General features: G+C 40.7%; 1 protein-coding gene across 4 annotated transcripts in view; it reads left to right on the forward strand.

Moving 5' to 3' along the window:
- g3bp1 (GTPase activating protein (SH3 domain) binding protein 1) overlaps positions 1-24,020 on the forward strand; it is a 47,184-nt gene that overhangs the window by 2,743 nt on the left and 20,421 nt on the right. For all 4 annotated transcript variants that reach the window (XM_043703239.1, XM_043703241.1, XM_043703242.1 and 1 more), the window contains exons 3-6: positions 2,612-2,693; positions 4,814-4,987; positions 6,571-6,661; positions 17,576-17,669. In XM_043703239.1, the coding sequence (XP_043559174.1) occupies positions 2,612-2,693; positions 4,814-4,987; positions 6,571-6,661; positions 17,576-17,669 (441 nt within the window). The remainder of the gene's footprint in view (positions 1-2,611; positions 2,694-4,813; positions 4,988-6,570; positions 6,662-17,575; positions 17,670-24,020) is intronic.

Consider the following 24,020-nt stretch of genomic DNA (forward strand, 5'->3'; position numbering starts at 1 on the left):
TTTTCAATGTGGTATACTCACTTACCCAATGTTTTCTTGTAAGCATCAGCTTAGTGCAATTGCAGACTAACTTCTAATGGAAGTATTGCCCCTTAAAGAAAATATTTAGACTTGTTTCTCCTTGGTTTACCTTCTTTCGTTTCTAGTCATGCCCCATTTTCAAAAGATTGATTCTTTGGTGGAACAGGATTCACAGGTACCCACACCACCATCTCAAATAATGGCCAATTCCCATAGGCAAACCATAAGCACAAGTCACAGCACACTTTTAACTACAGAGATCCAAGAGCCAAGCTGTGATTTTTTTTTTCCCCACACATTCAGAAACTGCTGAACATGTTTCTCATATGCAGTAAACTACATGAGCCCAGTCTAAGAGTGCCATTGGTAACACAAGAAAACATGGTAACTGGACAACACAAAAGATGCAGTGGCAAAGTAACATAACTAAATTTACCAAAAACAGTGGAATGCATTGTTCATGGTTGTATGAAATGGAAATTGTGGCTCACACATGTAGAGTTGATAATGGTATCACATAGATAGGTTTCTGCACAAGAAACTCCATGATGTTGAGAATAAAATAGCAGTTAGAGTGTTGGCTAACTAACTGGGGATGTGCGACACAGTAAGTATCAAGTATATGTTTCTTGTCATGAGGGAATCTGGATTAAGTATAAAGTTTAAAAGCTCCTCCTTGTCCAAAAGATGAATGAGGAATTTTCTCCTCCAGGCATTATTAATAATAGAAGCATGATTAATGGAGATACATTAAAGACAAGGTAGATGGACTTGCAGCCACCAAAGAGTATGAGAGACCAGCAAGCACGTGGAGTTATGGCCATAATCAAGTTAGTTATAACATTATGGAATGATGGTGCAGGGGCCAACATATTTATGTTTAAAAAAAAAAAGAATTGAGATACTGGAAATCAGAAACAAAAATTGCAGGTAAACTCAGCAGGCCTAAGAGAGGTCAAGTGCATGCACATGGCAATGCAACTCACTGAGGGCTGATTTCAGTACATGGCGAGAGGGCTTGAGCACCTTCACCCATGTCCTTACCTTTATCTCCACACACACCAGAACTTGTCATCAATTAGACTGCTACCACAGCCAACCCACTGTTAGACTTGTAAGGAAATAGGCTAATCCATCTGTCATTTGAACCAGTAATGATGCTTCTTTATATACTCTTTCCAGTACTGTTTGAGAATGGTCTTATTTTCATTGTATGCGTTTTTGGTGACTTAGTCATAGAGGTGTACAGCACGGAAACAGACCCTTTGGTCCAACTCACCCATGTCGACCAGATATCCTAAATTAATCTAGTCCCATTTGCCAGCATTTGGCCCACATCCCCCTCGACCCTTCCTATTCATGTACCATCCAGAAGCCTTTTAACTGTTGTAATTGTACCAGCCTCCGCCACTTCGTTTGGCAGCTCATTCCATACACTAAACATCCTCTGTGAAAAAGTTGCCGCTTAGGTCCCATTTAAATCTATGCCCTGGAGAAAAACTTATCTATTTATCCTATTGGTTTCAATGGTTCTGTAATAAAACTCAAACACTGCTAAACATTTCTTTAAGAGTTGCTATTGCTATCTCATCAGAACTTTGGCAATCTGTATTAGGTCTAAAACATGCTGCTCATTTTCACGTCACAGCATACCTGTATGCAGTGCTGCACATTTTTTGATGAGGATTACTGGTGAGCAAAAATACTGATGCTACCATATGGAGTCAGATGATTGACTGCTTTCTGTTTAGAATCCTATGATCATTCAGTCCAATGTGACTCTGCCAACACTTTGAATTGGAGCTATCCAGTCAGTGTATTGATCTTTCCAATAGCCCTAAATTATTTTTCCTTTTCATTAAGTCCACTTCCCTTAAGACAGTTATTATTCAAATTGCTTCTACTGCTCTTTATGCAGAGCTTGTGAATCATCACTCAAACTAACAGGTCTGTTCATCTTCATTTGGGCTGTGATTAAATTTACCCTTTTGATTGTATTTGAAATTTGCCATGTTTGAGTTTTTCTGTGTTTGTTCATAATGTTTTGAAAACTTTTCCACTAAAGAGTGTAAGAGTTTCATCTTTATGCATTTCAGCTTCCATTCAATAGACCTAAAGGTCTGTTAATTTTCTTGTGGATAGTTTTGAGTGTTTTCTAAGCTTCTGGCTGGGATAGTTTCTGATTGGGCAGAACTGATGTTCTTCTGTCCTTTGTGATTCCTTACGTGACTTCAAAATTTGAAAAATCAGAACCCAAAACTGTATTATTCCATGGGATGTGGGTGCCACTAGCTTGGCTGGCGTCTATTTTTCATCGCAGTTACCTTTTTAGAAGGTGGTGAGCTGAATATTTTTAACTGTTGCAGTTCTTGGAGTGTGGATGCTCTGTCAGTACAGTAAAGAAGTAAATTTCAGGATTTTGATTTGGTGTAATTGAGGTGCATTTCTTGTATTTGACAGCTCTACAGCACTGTGCTGCAATTTATACTCTGTCTTAGCAGGAAGACTTAGCTGTTCATGGTCTTGTGTATTTTGTCTCTCATTTACAAAAAAAAGGATGTTCCACTAAAACAGAAATCTTGTATTGTAGGTTTTATGGAAAAAATTCTTCATATGTTCACGGTGGTTTGACTTCAAATGGAGATCCAGCAGAAGCAGTATATGGACAAGCGGTAATGGTCTTTCTTATGCACATACAAATGTATAAACTTGCTTACAAAAGTATCCAGTGAGTCCAACTATGTGTGAGATTTGCAGCTGCTTGCTGTAGTTCTGGATTAAGTCAGTGTGCTCAGCATTTAGTTACTATTCAAGGGGAGGTTGCAATTTGAACCCTGCTACATGAAACAAGACTCTTCTCATTGTGGCAGTTTGGATTCAGTGCTGTAAGTGCCTTGGCAGTCTGTTCAGCTTTAAGATTCTGTTACAGGATTACTTATATAGCTGAGGGTTCGATATTTCATTACCTGATAATCCTACTGCTAGAGTCAGCTTTTTGGAATTGTCTTGCAATTCCATTTGGTATTTACACATCTCCCTAGTTAGCAATAAGGTATTTTGAGCTAGTCATTCTTATTTCAGAGCTGATTTTAATTTGACAATTGATATGATTTGCTCATCAAATTTTCCAACTTTTTTTTTTAACAGTATTCCTTGATCTGCTTAAGACTGAATAGACTATGTTAATGTCAGGGTCGTTTCTAAATCTGTATCTTTATGCAGTTAAAACTCAGTCTTCAGCGTCCCACGTTAAACGTAGATTGAACTCAGCTTCTGCACCTGTACTTGAATAATACCTGAAGTATAAAGCTGAAATTGAGCAATGACTTCTTGCAGTTTACTAGCCGTTGGAAAGTATTTTGAGTAGACGTTTTGTAAAGACAAAATTAGGCACAATTAATGAGTTATGTTGTTGACTGTATCCACATTCTACTGTTCTCTGAAGTTGAATGATTGTTCATTCCCAGAATGTGAAATGAGAAAAAGAAGGCCGTTTGAGCCTGCTCTGCCGTTCAGTAACATCAGAGCTAAGGTGGGAGACAGAGGGTGGTGGTGGTGGAGGATTGCTTTTCAGACTGGAAGTCTGTGACCTGCAGTGTGCCACAAGGATTGCTGCAAGCTTCACTGCTTTTTGTCATTTATATAAATGATTTGGATGTGAATATAGGAGGTATGGTTAGTAAGTTTGGAGATGACACTAAAATTGGTGGCATAGTGAATGAAGGTTACCTCAGAGTCCAACGTGATCTTGATCAGATGGGCCAATGGGCTGAGGAGTAGCAAATGGCATTTAATCTTGATAAATGTCAGGTGCGACGTTTTGGTAGGGCAAATCAATGCTGGGCTTATACACCCTAATGGTAAGGTCCTGGGCAATGTTGTTGAACAAAGCGACCTTGGAGTGCAGGTTCGTAGCTCCTTGAAAGTGGAGTCGTAGGGGCACAGGGTAGTAAAGAAGGTGTTTGGTTGGCTTACCGTTATTGGTCATTGCACTGAGCATAGGATTTGGGATATCATGTTGCGACTGTACAGGACATTGGTTAGGCCGCTTTTGGAATACTGCATTTAGTTCTGGTTTCCCTCCTACTTGAAAGATGTTGTGAAACTTGAAAGGGTTCAGAAAAGATTTACAAGGATGTTGCCTGGATTGGAGGGTTATGAACTATAAAGAGGCTGAATAGGTTTTTCCTGGAGCATTGGAAGCTGAGAGGTTACCTTATCAAAGTTTATAAAATTGGGGCATAAGTAAAGTCAATAGTAAAGGCATCTGGATGGGTACATGAATAGGAAGAGTTTACAGGGATATGGGGCTAGATTAATTTGTGATGGATGAGTTGGACCAAAAGGTCAGTTTCCGTGCTGTACATCTCTGACTCTATTGCCTAGCTGAATTTGTAGCGTGTACCCAGTACCATCAAGTGAAAAGCAAAATAATTATGTTGCTAATCCAGTACAAAATACTGACAATGGAGCTTGTCACTCAGCATCAATAAAGAAGAAACAGACTATAGTTGTGGCTGGCCCTTGCCATATGTTCTATTTTGAGAGTAAATTTCTTATTGTCTGAATGTCTTGATGTGTAACTTACAACATGAAGGATAATGCCTTGAGAAGAAATCTGCAAGATGTACACTGTTCATGAGTCAAACATAAATGTCAGGATTCTTTTCATTGTGTCCATCTGATTGATCTTTGAAGCAACAACAATGTTTTTTCAAATTGTGCTAGATTTTAAAATTCTAGGATCCTAAAATTTAAACTAAACCTTTCATATTATATTTTCTTTCTTTAGGAAATCCACAAGAAAGTTATGTCACTTCAGTTCCGTGACTGCCACACAAAGATCAAGCATGTGGATGCTCATGCTACATTGAATGACGGGGTGGTAGTACAGGTCATGGGTGAACTGTCAAACAATAGACAGCCAATGAGACGCTTCATGCAAACATTTGTTCTAGCTCCGGAGGTAAGAAAATTTAGTATCCTAAGCCTTGGTCCCTCTTTGAAGTATTATGCTTCTGATTAGAGAGAGTTTCATTCTGGTGAATTACTGATGCTGATTATGTTTTGTGGGTTTCACCATATTTCTGTAAAAGAAAAATAATTAAACATAATAAATGTTTTGATAGAAATTGCTGGAAACATTTGCCAGCTCTGGGCAGCATCTGTGGAGTTAATATTTTGCGTCCAGTGATCATTGGTTAGAACTGATTGTAGATATAAAAACGTTGGGAAATCAGCTGAAGATGGGGTTGGGGAGGAGTAACCGCTAAGCAGAGTTGAAGCCCAGAGAATGTGAACAATAGTTGGGAAAGGTCAGCCTGGGAGAATCAATAGCTGCTAATGGGGACCATTAATGGCTAACAGTGGGTTGGCTGTGGTAGCAGTCTAATTGATGACAAGGTCTGGTGTGTGTGGAGATAAAGGTAAGGACATGATGAAGGTGCTCAAGCCCTCGCGCCATGTACTGAAATAAGCCCTCAGTGAGTTGCATTGCCATGTGCATGCACTTGACCTCTCTTAGGCCTGCTGAGTTTACCTGCAGTTTTTGTTTCTGATTTCCAGTATCTCAATTTTTTTTTAACATAAATATGTTGGCCCCTGCACCATCATTCCATAATGTCATAACTAACTTGATTATGGCCATAACTCCATGTGCTTGCTAGTCTCTCATACTCTTTGGTGGCTGCAAGTCCATCTACCTTGTCTTTAATGTATCTCCATTAATCATGCTTCTATTATTAATAATGCCTGGAGGAGAAAATTCCTCATGCATATTTTGGACAAGGAGGAGCTTTAAACTTTATACTTAATCCAGATTCCCTCATGACAAGAAACATATACTTGATACTTACTGTGTCGCACATCCCCAGTTAGTTAGCCAACACTCTAACTGCTATTTTATTCTCAACATCATGGAGTTTCTTGTGCAGAAACCTATCTATGTGATACCATTATCAACTCTACATGTGTGAGCCACAATTTCCATTTCATACAACCATGAACAATGCATTCCACTGTTTTTGGTAAATTTAGTTATGTTACTTTGCCACTGCATCTTTTGTGTTGTCCAGTTACCATGTTTTCTTGTGTTACCAATGGCACTCTTAGACTGGGCTCATGTAGTTTACTGCATATGAGAAACATGTTCAGCAGTTTCTGAATGTGTGGGGAAAAAAAAATCACAGCTTGGCTCTTGGATCTCTGTAGTTAAAAGTGTGCTGTGACTTGTGCTTATGGTTTGCCTATGGGAATTGGCCAGTATTTGAGATGGTGGTGTGGGTACCTGTGAATCCTGTTCCACCAAAGAATCAATCTTTTGAAAATGGGGCATGGCTAGAAATGAAAGAAGGTAAACCAGTCTAAATTAGTTTCACTTTTTTCCAGGCCCTCTGCAGCCTTTCCAGTTATACGATACATACTGCCTGAATATTAAACCTCTGATACTAAAATTGAGCATAGTACAGAGTGAAGTGCACAGTATAGAGGGGTCATTAAATATGAATTGATATTTACTTTTAATTGTTGCCCCATCTGTGTTTCTATCAGGGTTCTGTTGCAAACAAGTTTTATGTCCACAATGATATTTTCCGCTATCAAGATGAAGTTTTTGGGGATTCAGACACTGAGCCTCCGGAAGGTGAGAAACTGTGTGTTTGTAATCTCCCAAATTAGCAATGTGCAACAGCCATATTATTTACTTACAAGTTGAATTTTGTCCCATGTTAAAATTTACTTTAAGCTGTGTATAACTTGGTTATCTGCAAAGGTGTCAATTATTGAATATTTAGAGTGATGAATAAAATATTTTATTAATTTGGGAAAGGCTTTTCAAAGAGATTTGTGTGGGGAAAGTTTTAAAGTGCAGTTGCAGGTCTACAGGCTGTTCTAACAAGCCTACTTATGAATTGGTTTTTAATACTAACCATTGGTACATCACAAGTGTTTTTATAACTTGTTTGGTTTGTTTTCATGTGCAAGTGGTTAGACAGTGTTATCACTTGGACTGTGAAGTGCAAATTATCTTGTCTTGTACTTGGTGTTAGACTTACAACAAAATCTTTTCTCACTAACTTTGGTTGGCTTGTGGCCTTTTGGAGCTTAAAGGTTAAATTATCATCTTGTTTTTATCTCTTCCTCTAGTCTTGTTTCCTCCCTGTCTCTGTAACCTTCAACCACTGTACATCCTTTGTTCCTCTGATTTTAACACTTTGTCCAGGAAGCAGTTTCTGGAACGCTAGTTATCATACTTAATACTTTATATAACTAGACTAACTGTGACCCTGATGTCTAATCAAGTATGGAATGCTGCATGTAACTTTCTCTTGACATGTAGGTGTTTTCTCTTGTAAAGCTGGGAGATTTTACTCATTATTTGAAATTGGTGTCCTTTTCAAGATTTCGAAATACATGCCAATTACTCTTCTGTTTGGTTGAATGCTGATCAATTCAGTATGTCCTTTCTGTGCCAAAATATATACTAATTATAAATGTTCCTAGTCCTTAAAATCACATGTGATTAGTGGGCTATATAGCTTGATATCATTGTAACAATAAGATTCATTTTCAGTAAAAGCATCTGATGATGGACTAGTCTAACCGCTTGCAGCTGGAATTCCAAGTCAACGATGTATAATTGGATCAATGTATATATCTTTTTAAAGAAAAATCTGCTGGTAGTGTTCAAGTTAAGGCTAAATTTTCAATCAAGCTTTAAGTGTACAATCTATTCTACTTCTCATGCGATAGTATGTTGAACGTGAAAAACCACATATCCCCTAATTTCCTTCCAGAGGATGTGGATGATATTGAAGATACAATTCAAAGGGCACTGAGTGTTTTAAAGGCATGTTGTTCCCCTCTTCACGATCCTATCTACCTGCGACTCCACTTTCAATGAACTATGAACCTGCACTCCAAGGTCTTTTTGTTCAGCAACACTCCCGAGGACCTTTCCATTAAGTGTAGAAGTCCTGCTAAGATTTGTGTTTCCAAAATGCAGTACCTCGCATTTATCTAAATTAACCTCTATCTGCCATTCTTCCGCTCACTGGCCCATCTGATTAAGATGTTGTTGTAATCTGAGGTAACCTTCGCTATCCACTTCAATTTTGATGTTATCTACAAACTTAGTAACTGTACCTCCTGTGTTCCCATACAAATGACGAAAAGTAGTGGACCCAGCTCTGATCCTTGTGACGCACCACTGGTTACAGGCCTACAGTCTGAAAAGCATCTCCACTACCACCCTCTGTCTTCTACCTTTTGAGCCAATTCTGCATACAAATGGCTAGTTCTCCCTGTATTCCAGGAGATTAAATCTTGCTAACCAGTCTACAATGAGGAACTTTGTCAAATGCCTTACTGAAGTGAATATAAATCATGTCAACTGCTGTGCCCTCATCAATCCTCTTTTGTTACTTCTTCAAAAAACTCAATCAAGTTTGTGAGACATGGTTTCCCACGTACAAAGCCATGCTGACTGTCCCAAATCAGTCCTTGCCTTTCCAAATATATGTAAATCCTGTTCCTCAGGATTCCCTTCAACAACTTGCCCACCACTGATGTCAGGCTCACCAGTTTATATTTCCCTGAGTTTTCCATACCACCTTTCTTAAATAGTTGGCTAATATTAGGCAACCTCCAGTCTTCCGACACCTCACCTGTGACTATCAATGATACAAATATCTCAGCAAGGGGCCCAGCAATCACTTCCCTAGCTTCCCACAGAGTTCTAGGGTACACCTGATCAAGTCCTGGGGATTTGTCTACTTTTATGCATTTCAAGACATCCAGCACCACCACATCTAATATATGGATTTTTTTAAGTGTCATCATCTATTTCTCCATATTTTATATCTTTCATGTCCTTCTCCATCGTAAATACTGACACAAAATATTGACAAAGTATTGTCTCCCCCTTCTCCTGTGGCTCCACGCTTAGGCTGCTTGCTGATCTTTGGGTGGCCCTATTCTCTCCCTTTTTTCTGTAATGTATTTCTATAAAGCTTTTGGATTCTCCTTAACCCTATTTGCCAAGGCTGTCTCATGTCCCCTTTTTGCCCTCCTGATTTCCCTTTTAAGTATACTCCTACTGCCTTTGTACTCTTGAGGATTTGCTCGATTTCTCCTGTTTATATCTGACTTGTACTTCCTTCTTTTTCTTAACCAAAACGTCAATTTCTCTAGTCATCTAGCATTCCCTACACCTACCAGCCTTTCCTTTCACCCTAATAGGAATGTACTGTCTCTGGACACTCATTTCACTTCTGAAGGCATCCCATTTTCCAGCTGTCCCTTTTACCAGTGAACATCTGCCCCCAATCAGCTTTTGAAAGTTTTTTGCTGAATACTGTCAAAATTCGCATTCAATTTCAAACTATAACTGTTAGATCTGGTCTATCCTTTTCCATCACTCTTTTAAAATTAGTAGAATTATGGTCGCTGGCCCCAAAGTGCTCCCCAACTGACACCTCAGTCTCCTGCCCTGCCTTACTTCCCAAAAGTAGGTCAAGTTTTGCACCTTCTCTAGTCGGTACATCCATATACTGAACAAGAAAATTTTCTTGTACGCACTTAGCAAATTCCTCTCCATCTAAACCCTTAACATTATGACATTTCCAGTCTGTTTGGAAAGTTAAAATCCTCCACCATAACCACCCTATTATTCTTAAAGATAACTGAAATCTCCTTAAAAATGTGTTTCTCAATTTCCCTCTGACTACTAGGGGGCTATAATACAATCCCAGTAAGATGATCATCCCTTTCCTATTTCTGAGGTCCACCCAATTAACTTCCCTGGATGTATTCCCAGGGATATCCTCTTTAAGTACAGCAGTAATACTGTCCCTTATCAGAAGTGCCACTTCCCCATCTCTCTTGTGCCCCTTTCTAAACTTCCTATAGCATTTGTATCCTGGAACATTAAACTGCCAGTCCTGTTCATCCCTGACCTATGTGTCTGCAATTGCTATGATATCCCAGTTCCATGTTCCTAACTATGCCCTGAGTTCATCTGCCTTCCCTGTTAGGCCTCTTGCATTGAAATAAATGCAGTTTAACTGATCAGTCCTACCTTGTTCTCTGCTTTGTTCTTTCCTGCCCTGATTGTTCGACTTACTCCCTTTCCCAACTGTGCCAGTCTCAGATTGATCTCTTTTCTCATATTTCCCTGGATCCCATCACCCCACCTTAACTAGTTTAAATCCTTCTGAACAGTTCTCTCCAATCTCGCTGCCAGTATATTATTAATCTCCTTCCAATTCCGGTGTAGTCCATCCTTCTTGTACAGGTCACTTCTCCCCCAGAAGAGATTCCAGTGATGCAGAAATGTGAACCCATCTCCCATTCACCAGCTTCTCAGTCTTGCATTCATCTGCTCTATCCTCCTGTTCATACCGTCACTAGCTTGTAGCACCAGGTGTAATCCAGATATTACTACCCTCTAGTTCCTTTTTAAATCCCTGTCAAACTTTCTGTAGTCTCCCTTCAGAATTTCATCTTTTTCCCTTTCCTATGCCGTTGGTTCCAACGTGTACAATGACCTCCTGCTAGCCCCTCTCTCCTTAGAGAACATTCTGGACCCTGTCTGAGAGATCATTGCTCCTGGCACAAGGGAAGCTACATATCACCATTCTGATTTTTTTGCTGCTGGCCACAGAAATGTTTGTGCTTCTTACTCGAGTCCCCTATCACAATTGATTGTTTGGAACCCAATGTACCCCAGATTACATTAGAGTCTGTCTCGATACCAGAAACTTGACTGTTCGTGCCACATTCCCCTGAGAGTCCATCACCCCCTACGTTTTCCAAAACCGTATTCTTGTTTGAAATGGGGGTAGCCACAGAAGACTCCTGCACGACCTGCCTACCCCTCCTACCTTTCCTGGAGTTAATCCATCTGCCTGACTGTATCTGCAGTTTTTCTCCCTTCGTATAACTGCCATCCATCTCACCCAGCAGTTCTTGAGAATTCCTTATTGCCTGTCACTCCAACCAATCCATGCAATCTGATAGGAATCTTAACCAAACACACTTACTGCAGACATAATCATCAGCAGTAACATTGAAAGTCTCCCTAAACTCCCACATCCGAAAGGAAGAGCATGTCACTCTACCAAAGGCCAACTTTGCTCCTTCGCAATCTATAGGCCCAGAAAATAGCATTGTCTTTTTGTTCTTAAAAAAAAAATGCTCCGAGCTAACTTGGTTCTTTATGGTTTGTATTTTTAAAATTTAATCCTGACAAATTTCAATAAGGCATATAATCAAGAAATAACCCATTCTGTTCACTGCTGCAGACTTATAGCAAGGTTACAAGTTAAAAACTTATGCACTTACCTGTTCCTGTGTTGTGAGCTCTCCTACAAGCTGTGAATTTCGCTGTTTAAATTTTACTGGATGCACTCTGTCAGTGTGGGTTTCTTTCTCTCTTTCCCTGCTGACCATGTGCTTGGCGCCTTTGTCTGATTTTGTTCCTTTTAAAAGTGCTGTTTTGACTTTTTCCCCCAAATTTCCAAAACAGTGCAATCCTGCAATTTGAGGAAATTACCTCCAACACTTCAAGTACCCCATCTCAAGTATTCCAGTTCACTCTTGGCCTTGCATGTTCAACCCCGTGTAAATTTGAAGATTTCATATCCTCTGTTGTCCTAATCAATGTTAAATCCTGTTCACCCATCACCTCTGTTTGCTGAGCTAATTTGTAGTTAAGAAATGCCTAATGGTTGCTTTTAAATTCTTGTCTCAATTTTCTATTTGCTATCTGATCTCCAGCCTTAGTAATATTGGTGCTGGTTCAGTTCTATTCGCATGAGCATTTCCATTTTTTCAGTGGTCCATATTGACGACCAACCATTCAGCTCCTCTTAAAAAGAATTTCCTCTCTGAACGTCTATGTCTGCTTTTAAGCATCACTCAATCTGCCCTTGCAACCAAGCTTTTGGTCATCTCTCCTGAAATCTTTGTCGGCTGATGTCAGATTTAGTTTTGTAATGCTGCTATAGAGTCCCTTTTTAACTGTATTAAAGTCCCTATTATATAAATGTGGTAGTGGTGTTATCACTGGATTAGTAATCCTGAGAATAATGCTGTAGCAGCATGGGTTCATCCCACTATGCCGTAAAGTGAAATTTGATGGCAGTAGATAAAAATTTGGAATAAGACTCCTCGACTAATAGTAACCATATTGATTGATTGTCAAAAGGCCACTGTGCCTTTTTTAACCACGACTTGTCTGACCTGCTTATAACTCCAGATCCATAGCACTCTGCCCTAAAATGCTCCTGATAATGGCTAATAAGTCATTTGGCTGTAACCTGCTACAATGCCTGACAAAAGCATGAATGCAGACAAACCACCTGCAGCATTCTCAGCCCTGTCAATCCTGCAAATATATCCCTCAGCTATGGTGAAATACAGTTGAGACAGAATTACCATGTGGGGCCTTATGACATTAGGTGAAAACATTTGGCTGCTGTTTACCTATTTCTATTTCTTTCTCTCTGTGTGTCTCTGTCTCGCTTGCTCACGTTCTCTTTACCCCTCTATCCAGACCAAACTAAATCGTTTTGTCGCCAAGTTAAACATCCTTTCAGGGTGGTAAGATCACAGAATGTACTCTGGATGTGCAACTTCATTGTCCACCACCTGCTAATCAAGTTGCTTGAGTCCTGTAGGAGGTCATGAGGGAACTTGACCTCATTCTTGCCAATCTGTGTAACAGGGGCATCTGACCATGAGAGTAGGAGTAGCCACCAGACACTTCTTGTGGAGGTTGTGTCACTGTCATCTTTCATGTTTAGTGCCCCTGTCGATGTGCAGCATGGGATATACTTCCAACAAGTTTGGTAATTCAAGATTGGGCTTCTGTGAGGTGCTATGAACCAATAGTAGAGTTGTATTCAGTCATAACTGAATATCTTCTGCTCTTACTCTTACCAGACTGGGTGATCGACCTTGGGTACAGTCAATTCTGTTGGAGGGAATCCAGCAAAATGTTTGTAAAAATGAATTGCGTACCTTGTGAAGCCACAATTTGGGGTTCTTGCATTCTAATCAGCATAAGGAGCATGACAGTTGTAGAGCAAAGCAATCTCTCAATGAACAAACCAGTCCTGCTTCATCCAGAATGGTGCTGAACAATTAAGAGTTCACTGGAGATTGTAGCTTCATCTTCAACATACAGAAGAGCCAAGCACATCAGTGCAAAAGACCATCCTGAAACATTTGCAACAATCATCAGCCAGAAATTCAGCTTGGACTATTAGTCTTGGCCTCTGGAGCTTCCCAGATCACAGGCAACAGTTATTGAACTATTTTGATTGATTCTTAAGTGAGGACAAAAACAACTGACGGCACTGGATATTGCATTGTTTATGGGTACAGAGAACTATTCTGCTCCAGAACTAGCCAAGCTGTTTGAGAATGGTTATTAATACTGGCATTCGGCCAGAAATGTGGAAAATTACCTAGTTATGACCTGTGCAAGTAGCAAGGCCAGTTCAACGCAGCCATTTATCACCACTTCAGTCTACCCTTAATCACCAGTTAAGTGATGTAAGGCATTGTTGACAGTGTCATTAGGTGGTATTCGACGGTCATCTACTTGCTCATTTTGAAATCTGATGCAGCCATTCTGATCCTGACTTTATTTCTGCATTTGTCCTATCTAAACGGTGGCAGATTCTTCCTTCAAACATGGACAAAACAGCTGAACTCAGGAAGTAAAGCTATTACGAGGGGGCATAGCTTTAAATTAAGGGATGGTAGGTATAGGACAGATGTTAGGGGTAGATTCTTTACTCAGCGAGTTGTGAGTTCATGGAATGCCCTGCCAGTAGCAGTGGTAGACTCTCCCTCTTTATGGGCATTTAAACGGGCATTGGATAGGCATATGGAGGATAGTGGGCTATTGTAGGTTAGGTGGGCTTGGATCGGCACAACATTGAGAGCCAAAGGGCCTGTACTGCGCTGTATTTTTCTATGTTTTTCTAAAGTCTGGATTAGTAGTGCTAGAAAAGCACAGCAGGTCAGGCAGCATCCGAGGAGCAGGAAAATCGACATTTAGGGCAAAAGCCCTTCATCATCCTGTTTTTACCTCAGGAAGTAAAATGCAGACTTTGAATGGAGCATAATGGAGCCCTAGCAGAACTGGAGTCGATGGGAATCTGGGAGAAAAATCTTCAGATTGGAGCCATATCTCGCACAAAAGAATATGGTTGTGATTGTTGGATGTTACTCATCTATGCCAGAGACTATCACCGTAGATGTTCCTCAAGATAGTATTCTATTCAACTTCAGCTGCTTGTCAATGTCCATCATAATGTCACAAGTCTTGATGTTTGCTGATTTCGTGCAATGTCCAGCCACACTTGGTACTCTTACTATTGTGATTCAATTCCAATGTGGTCAGCATTCAGAATTCAGCCATTAATTGATGAGTACATATGGAGAAGCAGGAGTAGTTCTTTCATGTCTATTCTATCACTAAGCTCATGGCTGATTTGATTACTCCACATTGCCTATCCTCACCAATTTTGTCTGTTTGCATATCCAGAATCTGTCTTAAAAAAAATATTCAAAGACTGCTTCCACTAACTTTTCGGGAAGAGTTTTGAACATTCTCAACCCTTTGAGAAATGTCTCCAAATTTCCATTTTGAATGAGAAATATGCATAATGTTAAAGAGTGACCTGTAGTTTTAGATTCTTACTTCAAAAAAAATAATTATTCCAGGTCCACACTGTCAAGACCTCTTGTATTTCAAACAAATCTCTTGCTCTTCTAAACTTCAGGTGCAGGTCTGGCCTGTCCAACCTTTCCTGATGAGACAACATTCCAATTTCAGATATTAGTCTAGTAGTCCTCTGATATGTTTACATTGTTTCTTAAATAAACTAATACTATGCAGTTTCACCAACAGTATCACCAATCCCCTGTATACCTGAAGCATAACCTCCCTACTTTGTATTCAGCTCCTCTTAGAATAAAAGTTAACAGTCTTTAGTGTTTTTGGTATGCGTTTTACCCACATTATGACTTTATCCAATCCATTCGTTAGGGTGCCCGAGTCATTCTGTAATTCTGAGCCTTGCAATCTGCCACCGTTTAGATAGGGTGCTTTTTTGATTTTCTTGCCAGAATAGTTGATTTCACATTTTCCCATATAGTACTTCCATTTGCCAGATCTTTTCTGACAAGGAAGCTAAAAAATTAGTTAATTTTATGTCCTTTTCACAACTTGCCTATCTTCATGTCATGATCTTTGACTCCACTTGTTTTTATCCCTTGTCAACCAGAAAATGAACTATTTGTGTCTACTGTTTGCTGTTAGCAATCCCATTTTACGTCCATGTCGAATGTTATTTAATTGCGGTTTTATCTTTCCTGTTAATCTGAGGTACCTGAGTGCAGTACAGTGCATCCATTGGTTTCCCTTTGTGCTCAAAGTGTTGCCACCACAAACAACTCCATTAAATTGGTCGAATGTGATTCCCATCTACAGAACTCTGCCCAATTGCCTTGAATTTTTCTGAATACTATAATGCCATTAATAGCTTCTAGCATCTTTCCCATGACAAATGTAAAGCAAACTGGGCTATAGTTTTCTGTATTTCTGTCACAGTGAAATCCGTCAGGTGCTGGAGGCTTGTCAGCCTGCTGACTCAACAGTTTGCTCAGTACCTGGTGATTGTAATTTTCATGACTTTCACAGCTATTACTGTTGTTCATGAAGACCAATGCAAATATTTTTCAATTCAACTGTCAGCTCCTTTATTTTCCATTAATTTTCCAATACGTTGGATAACAGCATTCACTTTTTTTAAACATATCTAAAATTCTTACCGTTGTTTTTAAATTGCACACAAGCTTTCTCTCATAGTCTTAATTTTCCCTCTTTACTAATCGTTTGGTCATTCTTTGTTTTTATTGTCCCTACAGTCTTCACCTGACACCTGCTTTTGTGTAATTACGTGCTTTTAAGTTTGATATTTAACCTTTTCACTTAATCAAGGGCCTTCCCTTGGAATTTTTATTTCTTAATGGAATGTCTTCGTTCTTTGTCCAGAGGGTTTACTGATTAATGAATACTCTCACTTACGAATGTGATCTCGCACAGGACCAAACATATGAGTATTTCCTGTACAAGCAGCTCCTTTTATCTTGTCCTGTGTTGTGTTCTGACTTGCATACAAATAGATTTGCAAGCAGATTCCAGAATGGAACCTGTTTGCAAGTTGGGGACTGCCTGTATTTTAGTTTCCTCTTAAATATACTGTCATTGCATCTTTCAATCCATTAACCTAATTATTTTTCCCTTCCAGTTTACATTTATTAGCTCTGCCTTCATGCTGTCATAATTGCCCTCAATTAAATTCAAAATGCTGGTTTCTGATACAATCTTCTCCCTGTCAAACTGCGTGTGAACTTCGGCACTGTTGTGATTACTGCTACCTAGGAATATGATCACTAAGATCAATTAATCCTATTTTATCAAATCTTTGCTACCACATCCAGTATAATCTATCTGGCTGACCCCGGAGCATATACTAAGATACTGTCTCAAAAATATTCTATGAACTTTATACCACTTCCACAAGTCACTTACCTTTATCATTGCTCATCTCTATCCAAGCTATTTCTATGTCAGTTTTCATGAATTTAGTTATCCTTCCATAATTCGTTCGAAGTCCAACATTTGCAATTAATGTTGTTATGCTAGTACCAGGCAGTTACCATCTTCAAGAGAGTTAAGCCATCACCCAGATATATTTAGTGGCATTGCCATTACTGAATCCTGCTATATTATCAACACTTTGGGCATTACTGTTAACTGGAATCTGAGTTGGAGCAGCAGGATAAAAGCAGGTCAGAGTCTGGGATTTCTGTGTTGAGTAACTCCCACCTGACTCCAAAGCTTGCCTGCTAACTGGCATAATTCATGAATGTGGTTAAATATTGTCCAGTTGTCTGGATGAGTGCAACTCAGAACCATCCAGGAAAAATGTACCTTTTAGATGTTTGCTCCCTCCACTGTCACACAGTAGTAGAAGTTTGTATATCTGTTAAATGCACTGCACCAACTCGAGGCTTTTTAGACAGAACCTTCCAAACGTGTAACTTTTACCACCCAGAAGAACAAAAGCAGCAGATGCACAAGAACACTTAAGTTCCCTCCAAGCGATAAATAATCTTATCTTGGAACAATATTTCTGCTCATTCACTGGGTTAAGATCTTGGAACACACTCCCTAACAGCATTATAGGGGTACCTACACCAAATATATTACAGTAATTCAAGGAATTAGTTGACCACCTTCATGCTGAGCACATATAGGCATAGGCAATAAATGCTGACCTCGCTAGTGATACTTGTATCCTGTCCATAAGGGAATAAAATCTATATGAATGCAGGTGATTGTTCTTTGTTAAATGAATATGATTCGGAAAAGAGGTGTTTCTGGGTATTGCGCAAATATCCTGGATCATGTTGCCTCTGGGCAATAATATAAGCTTATGAAGGTCTGAGTTGCTTATTCATTTATTTATTGCAGAGTCTGAGGAAGAAGTAGAGGAACCTGAAGAGCGTCAGCCATCACCAGAAGCTGTGCAAGATGATAGTGGGGTTTACTATGATCCAGCTGTGAGGTAAAACAATGTTCTTTGCTTTTGGTTGATATTTTTTAGTTTTAATATCTAAAAATGCTCATTTAGTGTGAATTTAGTGGTTTCCCTTTAAATATTTTGCTGTGTCCTTGAAAGATGCCCTGTGCTGCCAAGCTTGACATTACCACTTCTGGCATAGAATTTTCCTGAGTTTCCTGTTGAGACTTTTGCTGACTTAGTATTGGTAGTTTGCAATTATGTTCTTCCCCTCAAGTGGAACCATTTCACTCTGGCTTCCAATATATCAAAACCTTTGTGAATTTAAGACCCCTGTTAGATTCCCCCTCCTCATTTGTTTTTCACATGAGAATAGATCCAGTAGAGTAATTCAACACGGAAACAGACCCATTGGCTAAATGTGTCCATGTTTCCCAATCTAAACTCATTCTATTTACATGCATTTGGCCTATATTCATGCAGGTCTTGGGTTGCCTACCCCCTCATCTTCCGCCTTGGGACCCTCATGGGATCAATGTGGGTTTCGCCAGTTTCCTCATTTCTCCTCCATCCGCCTTATCCCAGATCCAACCTTCCAACTCAGCACTGCCCTCTTGACCTGTCCCACCTGTCCATCTTCCTTCCCACCTATCTGCTCCATCCTCCTCTCCAACCTATCACCTTCACCCCCAACCTTGCCTACCGATCGCATTCTCAGCTACCTTCTCCCTAGCTCCTCCCATTTATCTCTCAGCCCCCTTGGGCCGCCACCTCATTTTGATGAAGAGCTTATGCTCAATGTCAGTTCTCCTCTCCTTGGGTTCTGCTTTACTGGTTGTGCCTTTCCAGCGCCACGCTGTTCGACTCTGATCTCCAGCATATGCAGTGCTAACCTTTCTCCCTATATTCTTCTGAACCTTTCCTATTTGTGTACTTTTCCAAATATCTTTTAAATGTTATATCTGAACTTGCATCTACCAATTCCTCTGCAGTTCATACCACATGCGAACCACCCTCTGTGGAAAAAGTTGCTTCTCAAATCCATTTTTACATCTTTCTCCTTTCACCTCAAAATTATGCCTCAGAGTTTTTAACTCCCGAACACTAGGAAAAAAACCCTTACTATTCATTTTGTCTATACCCCTCATGATTTTATCAACCTTTACGAAGTCACCCCTCAACCTCCTGCCCTCCAGTGAAAAATGTCTTGGCTTATCCAGTCTTTCCTTATAACTTGAATCTTCCAATCCTAGTAACGTCTTTGTAAATCTTTCCTGCACCTTCTCACTTATTTTTCTGCCATTTCTCAATTGTTGCCTGTGGTATTATCCAGTGTATCCTTTAACATACCTATTACCCTTTCAACTTTCCTTTTATTAATGTGCCTGTAAAAGGTTTTAATTATTGTTTTATTAATGATTTATTTTATTGTTCCTCTTTGCCTTGCAGTTTAATAGCTAGAGGATAGTTACTAGTTACAGAATTGAATTATATTGTGCAGTTTGAACAACAGTGCACCATGGGAATTGATGTCTGAGTAGACAGATTAAATCACAATTGTTCTTAAAATTTAAATTATTAATTATTAGGCAGGAACTTTCAAGACCTGTTTGGGGACAGATGTTCGCAGGTAAAGGGAAGGCTGGAAAATGGGAAGCCTTCAAAAATGAGATAACGAGAATCCAGAGACAGCATATGCCTGTTAGGGTAAAAGGCAAGGCTGGTAGGTTTAGGGAATGCTGGATGACGAGAGAGCCAGAGGTTTTGGTTAAGAAAAAGTATCAAGCATATGTGAGGTACAGACAGGAGGAATCGAGTGAATCCTTAGATTATGAAGGCAGTAGGAGTATACTTGAGGGAAATCAGAGAGCAAAAAGGGAGCATGAGAGAGCTTTGCAAATAGGCTGTAACAAGAAATCAAAGGACTTTTATAAATATGTTAAAAATAGGGCCCTCAAAGATCAGTAAGGTAGCCTTTCCGTGGAGCTGCTGTAGATGGGGTGATACTAAATCAGTATTTTGCATCATTGTTTACTGTGGAGAAGGACATGGAAGATGTAGGATGTGGGGAAATGTGGAAAAATGTCCATATTACAGAGGAGGTAGTGCTGGATGTCTTGAAACGCATAAAAGTAGATAAATTTCCAGGACCTGATCAGGTGTACCCTAGCAATCTGTGGGAAGCTTTTTAATTCATTTGTGGGACTTTGACGTCACTGGCTGGCCAGCATGGATAGCCTATTCCTACTTGCCCTTGAGAAGGTGGTGGGCAACTGCCTTCTTGAATCGCTGCAGTCCACTTGCTGTAGGTTGACCCACTATGCCAGTAGGGAGGGAATTCCAGGATTTTAACCTAACGTTTGTAGGAATAGTATGTTTCCAAGTCAGAGCAGTGAATTGCTTGGAGGGGAACTTGCAGGCAGTGGTGTTTCTAAGTACCTGCTGCACTTGTCCTTCTGGGTGGAACTGGTTGTGGGTTTTGAAGACACTGTCTAAGAATCTTTGGTGCATTTCTGCAGTACATCTTGTAGATAGTATGCACTTCTGGTACTGAGCATCAGTTGTGGAGGGATTGAATGTTTGTAGATGTGCCAATCAAACAGGTTGCTTTGTCTTTGATGGTGTCAAGCTTCTTTAGTGTTGTTGGAGCTGCACCCATCCAGGCAAGTGGGATATATTTCATCACGCTCCTAACTTGTGCCTTGTATATGGTGGATAGAATTTGGGGTGTCAGGAGGAGTGTTACTCGCCACAGTATCCATCATCTCTGACCTGCTCTTGTCGTCACTGTTTATGTGGTGAGTCCTGTTGAGTTTCTGGTCAGTGGTAACCCTAAGGATATTGACTGGGGTATTCAGTGATGGTAATACAGTTGAATGTCATTGGGTGGTGGTTAGTGTCTCTTATTGGTGATGGACATTGTCTGGCATTTGTGCGGCTAGAATGTTACTTGCCATTTGTCGGCCCAAGCCTGGATATCATCCAGGTCTTGTTGCATTTGAGCACTGACTGTTTCAGTATCTGAGGAGTTGTGCATGGTGCTGATCATTGCAGTCATCAGCGAATATCCCTGCTTCTGACAGAGGGTAGGTCGTTGAATAAGCAGCTGAAGATTGTTGGGCCTTGGATGCTACCTGAGGGAGTCCTGGAGCTGAGATGACTGACTCTTCACAACCACAGCCATCTTCCTTTGTGCCATGTATGACTCTAACCAATGGAGTGTTTGCCCCCGATATCCATTGATTCCAGTTTTGTTAGGGCTCCTTGATGCCATACACTATCAAATGCGGCCTTGATGTCAAGGGCTGTTACTATCACCTTACCTCTGGAATTCAGTTCTTTTGCCACTGTTTGAACCAAAGCTGTAATGAGATCAGATGAAACCCAAACTGGGCATCACTAAGCAGGTTGTTGCTGAGCAGGTGCTGCTTGATAGCACCGTTGATTACCCCTTCCATCACTTTACTCATGACAGAGAGAGTAGCTTGATTGGGCAGTAGTTGGTCGGGTTGGATTTGTTCTGCTTTGGACATAATGGGCAATTTTCCACATTGTCAGGTAGATGCCAGTGTTCTATCTGTACTGGAAGAGCTTAGCTAGGAGAATGTCAGATTCTGGAGCACACCTCTTCAGTACTATTGCTGGAATGTTATTGGGGCCCGTAGCCTTTGCAGTAGCCAGTGCCTCCAGCCATTTCTTGATATCATGTGGAGTGAATCGAACTGGCTGGAGATGGATGTCTGTGATGCTGGGACCACTGGAGGAGGCAGAGGTAGATCATCCACTCGGCACTTGTGACTAAAGATTGTTGCAAATTCATCAGCCTTATCTTTTGCACTGATGTGCTGGGCTCCTCCATCATTGCAGATGGGGATATTTGTGGAGCCTCCTCCAGAGACTTGTTTAATTGTTCATCACCATTCACCATGTGGAAGGACTGCAGAGCTTAGATCTGATCTGTTGGTTGTGGGATCGCTTAATTGTCTGCAACTTGCTGTTTATGCCATTTGGCACACAAGTAGTCCTGTATGGTAGCTTCACCAGTTGATATTTCATTTTTAGGTATGCCTGATGATGCCCTCCAACACTCTCCACTGAACAGGGTTGATCCCCTGGCTTGATGGTATCGGTTGAGTGGGGGATATGCCAGGCCATGAGGTTGCAGATTGTGCTGGAGTACAGTTCTGCTGCTGTTGATGGCACACATCATCTCATGGATGCCCAGTCTTGAGCTGCTAGATCGTGTCAAAGTCTGTCCAGTTTAGTACGGTGATAGTGCCACACAACACGATCAAGGTTATTCTCAGTGTGAAGGCTGGACTTCATCTGCACACGGACAGTGCTGTGGTCACTTCTATCCGTACTATCATGGACAGATGCTTTTTCAGTCAGCAGATTAGTAAGGATGAGGTCAAGTATGTTTTCTTTGCCTGTTGTTGGTTCCATCAGCAACTGCAGACCCTGTCTAGCAATTATATCCTTTAGGACCTGACCAACCTGATCAGTAATGCTGCTGCTGAGTCATTCTTGATGGTGGACGTTGAAATCCCCCAACCAGAATACATTTTGCACCCTAGGGAAGTGATTGCTGCGCCCTGCCTGAGGTAATTGTATCATCAACAGTCACAGGTGAGGTGCCAGAAGATTGGTTAATGTGGTGTGACTATTGAACAAAAGTTGTAAGGAACCGTCAGGGGACTATAGACTGGTGAGCCTGACATCGGTGGTGGGCAAGTTATTGGAGGGAATCCTGAGGAACAGGATGGACATTATTTGGAAAGGCAAGGACTGATTAGGGCTAGTCAGCATGGCGTTTTCAGGGGAAAATCATGTCTCATGAACTTGATTGCGTTTTTTTAAGACTTAATGAAGGGGATTGAGGGCAGATCAGTAGCCGGGATCTGTATGGACTTCAGTAAGGCATGCAAAAAGGTTCCTCATGGTAGACTGGCTAAAAAGTTAGATCTCATGGAATGCAAGGGAACTAGCCATTTGGATACAGAACTGGCTCAAAGGTAGAAGACAGGGTGGTGGTGGAGGGTTGCTTTTCAGAATGGAGGTCTGTGACCTGTGGAGTGCCACAAGGATCGGTGCTGGGTCCATGACTGTTGAGCATTTATATAAATGATTTGGATGTAAATATAGGAGGTATAGTTTGTAAGTTTGCAGATTACGCCAAAATTGGAGGTGCAGTGGTCTGCGAAGATGGTTACCTCCGATTACAATGGGATCTTGATTAGATGGGCCAGTGTGCTGTGAAATGGCAGATGGAGTTTAATTTAGATAAATGTCAGGTGCTGCATTTTGGAAAGGCAAATCAGAGCAGGACTTATATTCTTAATGGTAGGGTCCTAGTGAGTATTGCTGAACAAAGAGACCTTGGAGTGCAGGTTCATGGTTCCTTGAAAGTAGAATCACAGGTAGATAAGAGTGAACAAGTTGTTTGTTATGCTTTCCTTTATTGGTCAGAGCATTGAGTATGAGTTGGGAGGTCATGTACTGTACAGGGCATTGGTTAGACTACTTTTGGAATATTGTGTGCAGTTCTGGTCTCCTTCCTCTCAGAAGGGTGTTGTGAAACGTGAAAGGGTTCAGAAAAGATTTACAAGGATGTTGCCATAGTTGGAGGATTTGAGCTATAGGGAGAGGCTGAATAGGCTGTCTTCCCTGTCGTGTTGGAGGCTGAAGGGTGACCTTAGAGGTTCAGGAAATCATGAGGGGCATGGATAGATTAAATACACAAAGTCTTCTCCCTGGGGTGGGGAGTCCAGAGCTAGAGAACATAGAGTTAGGGTGAGAGGGGAAAGTTATAAAAGAGACCTAAGGGGCAACAGTTTCACACACTGTTTGTGTAATGAATGAGCTGCCAGAGGAAGTGGTGGAGGCTAGTACAATTACAGCATTTAAAAGTTATTTGGATGGGTATATGAAAGGAAGGGTTTAGAGGGATATGGGCCAAGTGCAGGAAATGGAGGCTAGATTAGGTTAGGATATCTGGTCAGCATGGACGAGTCAGACCAAAGGGTCTGTTTCTGTGCTGTACAGAATGACTCTATAATTGCCTTCAGAAATTAAGTGTATTTATGTTCTGCAGATGCTTCCTAGTCTCATCTTTTTGATTCGTTTTGTTTTTATTCACTCTTGGGATGTGGGTGTTTCTGGCTCGGCCAGCATGTATTGCCTGTCCTTAGTTGTCCTTGAGATGGTGGTGTGAGCTGCTTTCTTGAAAACTGCTACAGTCTTTTTGCTGTAGGTAGAGCCACAGTACTGTTAGGGAGGGAATTCAAGATTTTGACCTGGCATCACTGAAAGAACAGTGATTCTAGGACAATGGTGAGTGACTTGGCCAGAAACTTGCATGTGGTCGTATTCTCAAATATGTCTGCTGTTCTTGAG

The sequence above is a fragment of the Chiloscyllium plagiosum genome, chromosome 14 (genome assembly GCF_004010195.1).
Source record: "Chiloscyllium plagiosum isolate BGI_BamShark_2017 chromosome 14, ASM401019v2, whole genome shotgun sequence".
Classification (NCBI taxonomy): domain Eukaryota; kingdom Metazoa; phylum Chordata; class Chondrichthyes; order Orectolobiformes; family Hemiscylliidae; genus Chiloscyllium; species Chiloscyllium plagiosum.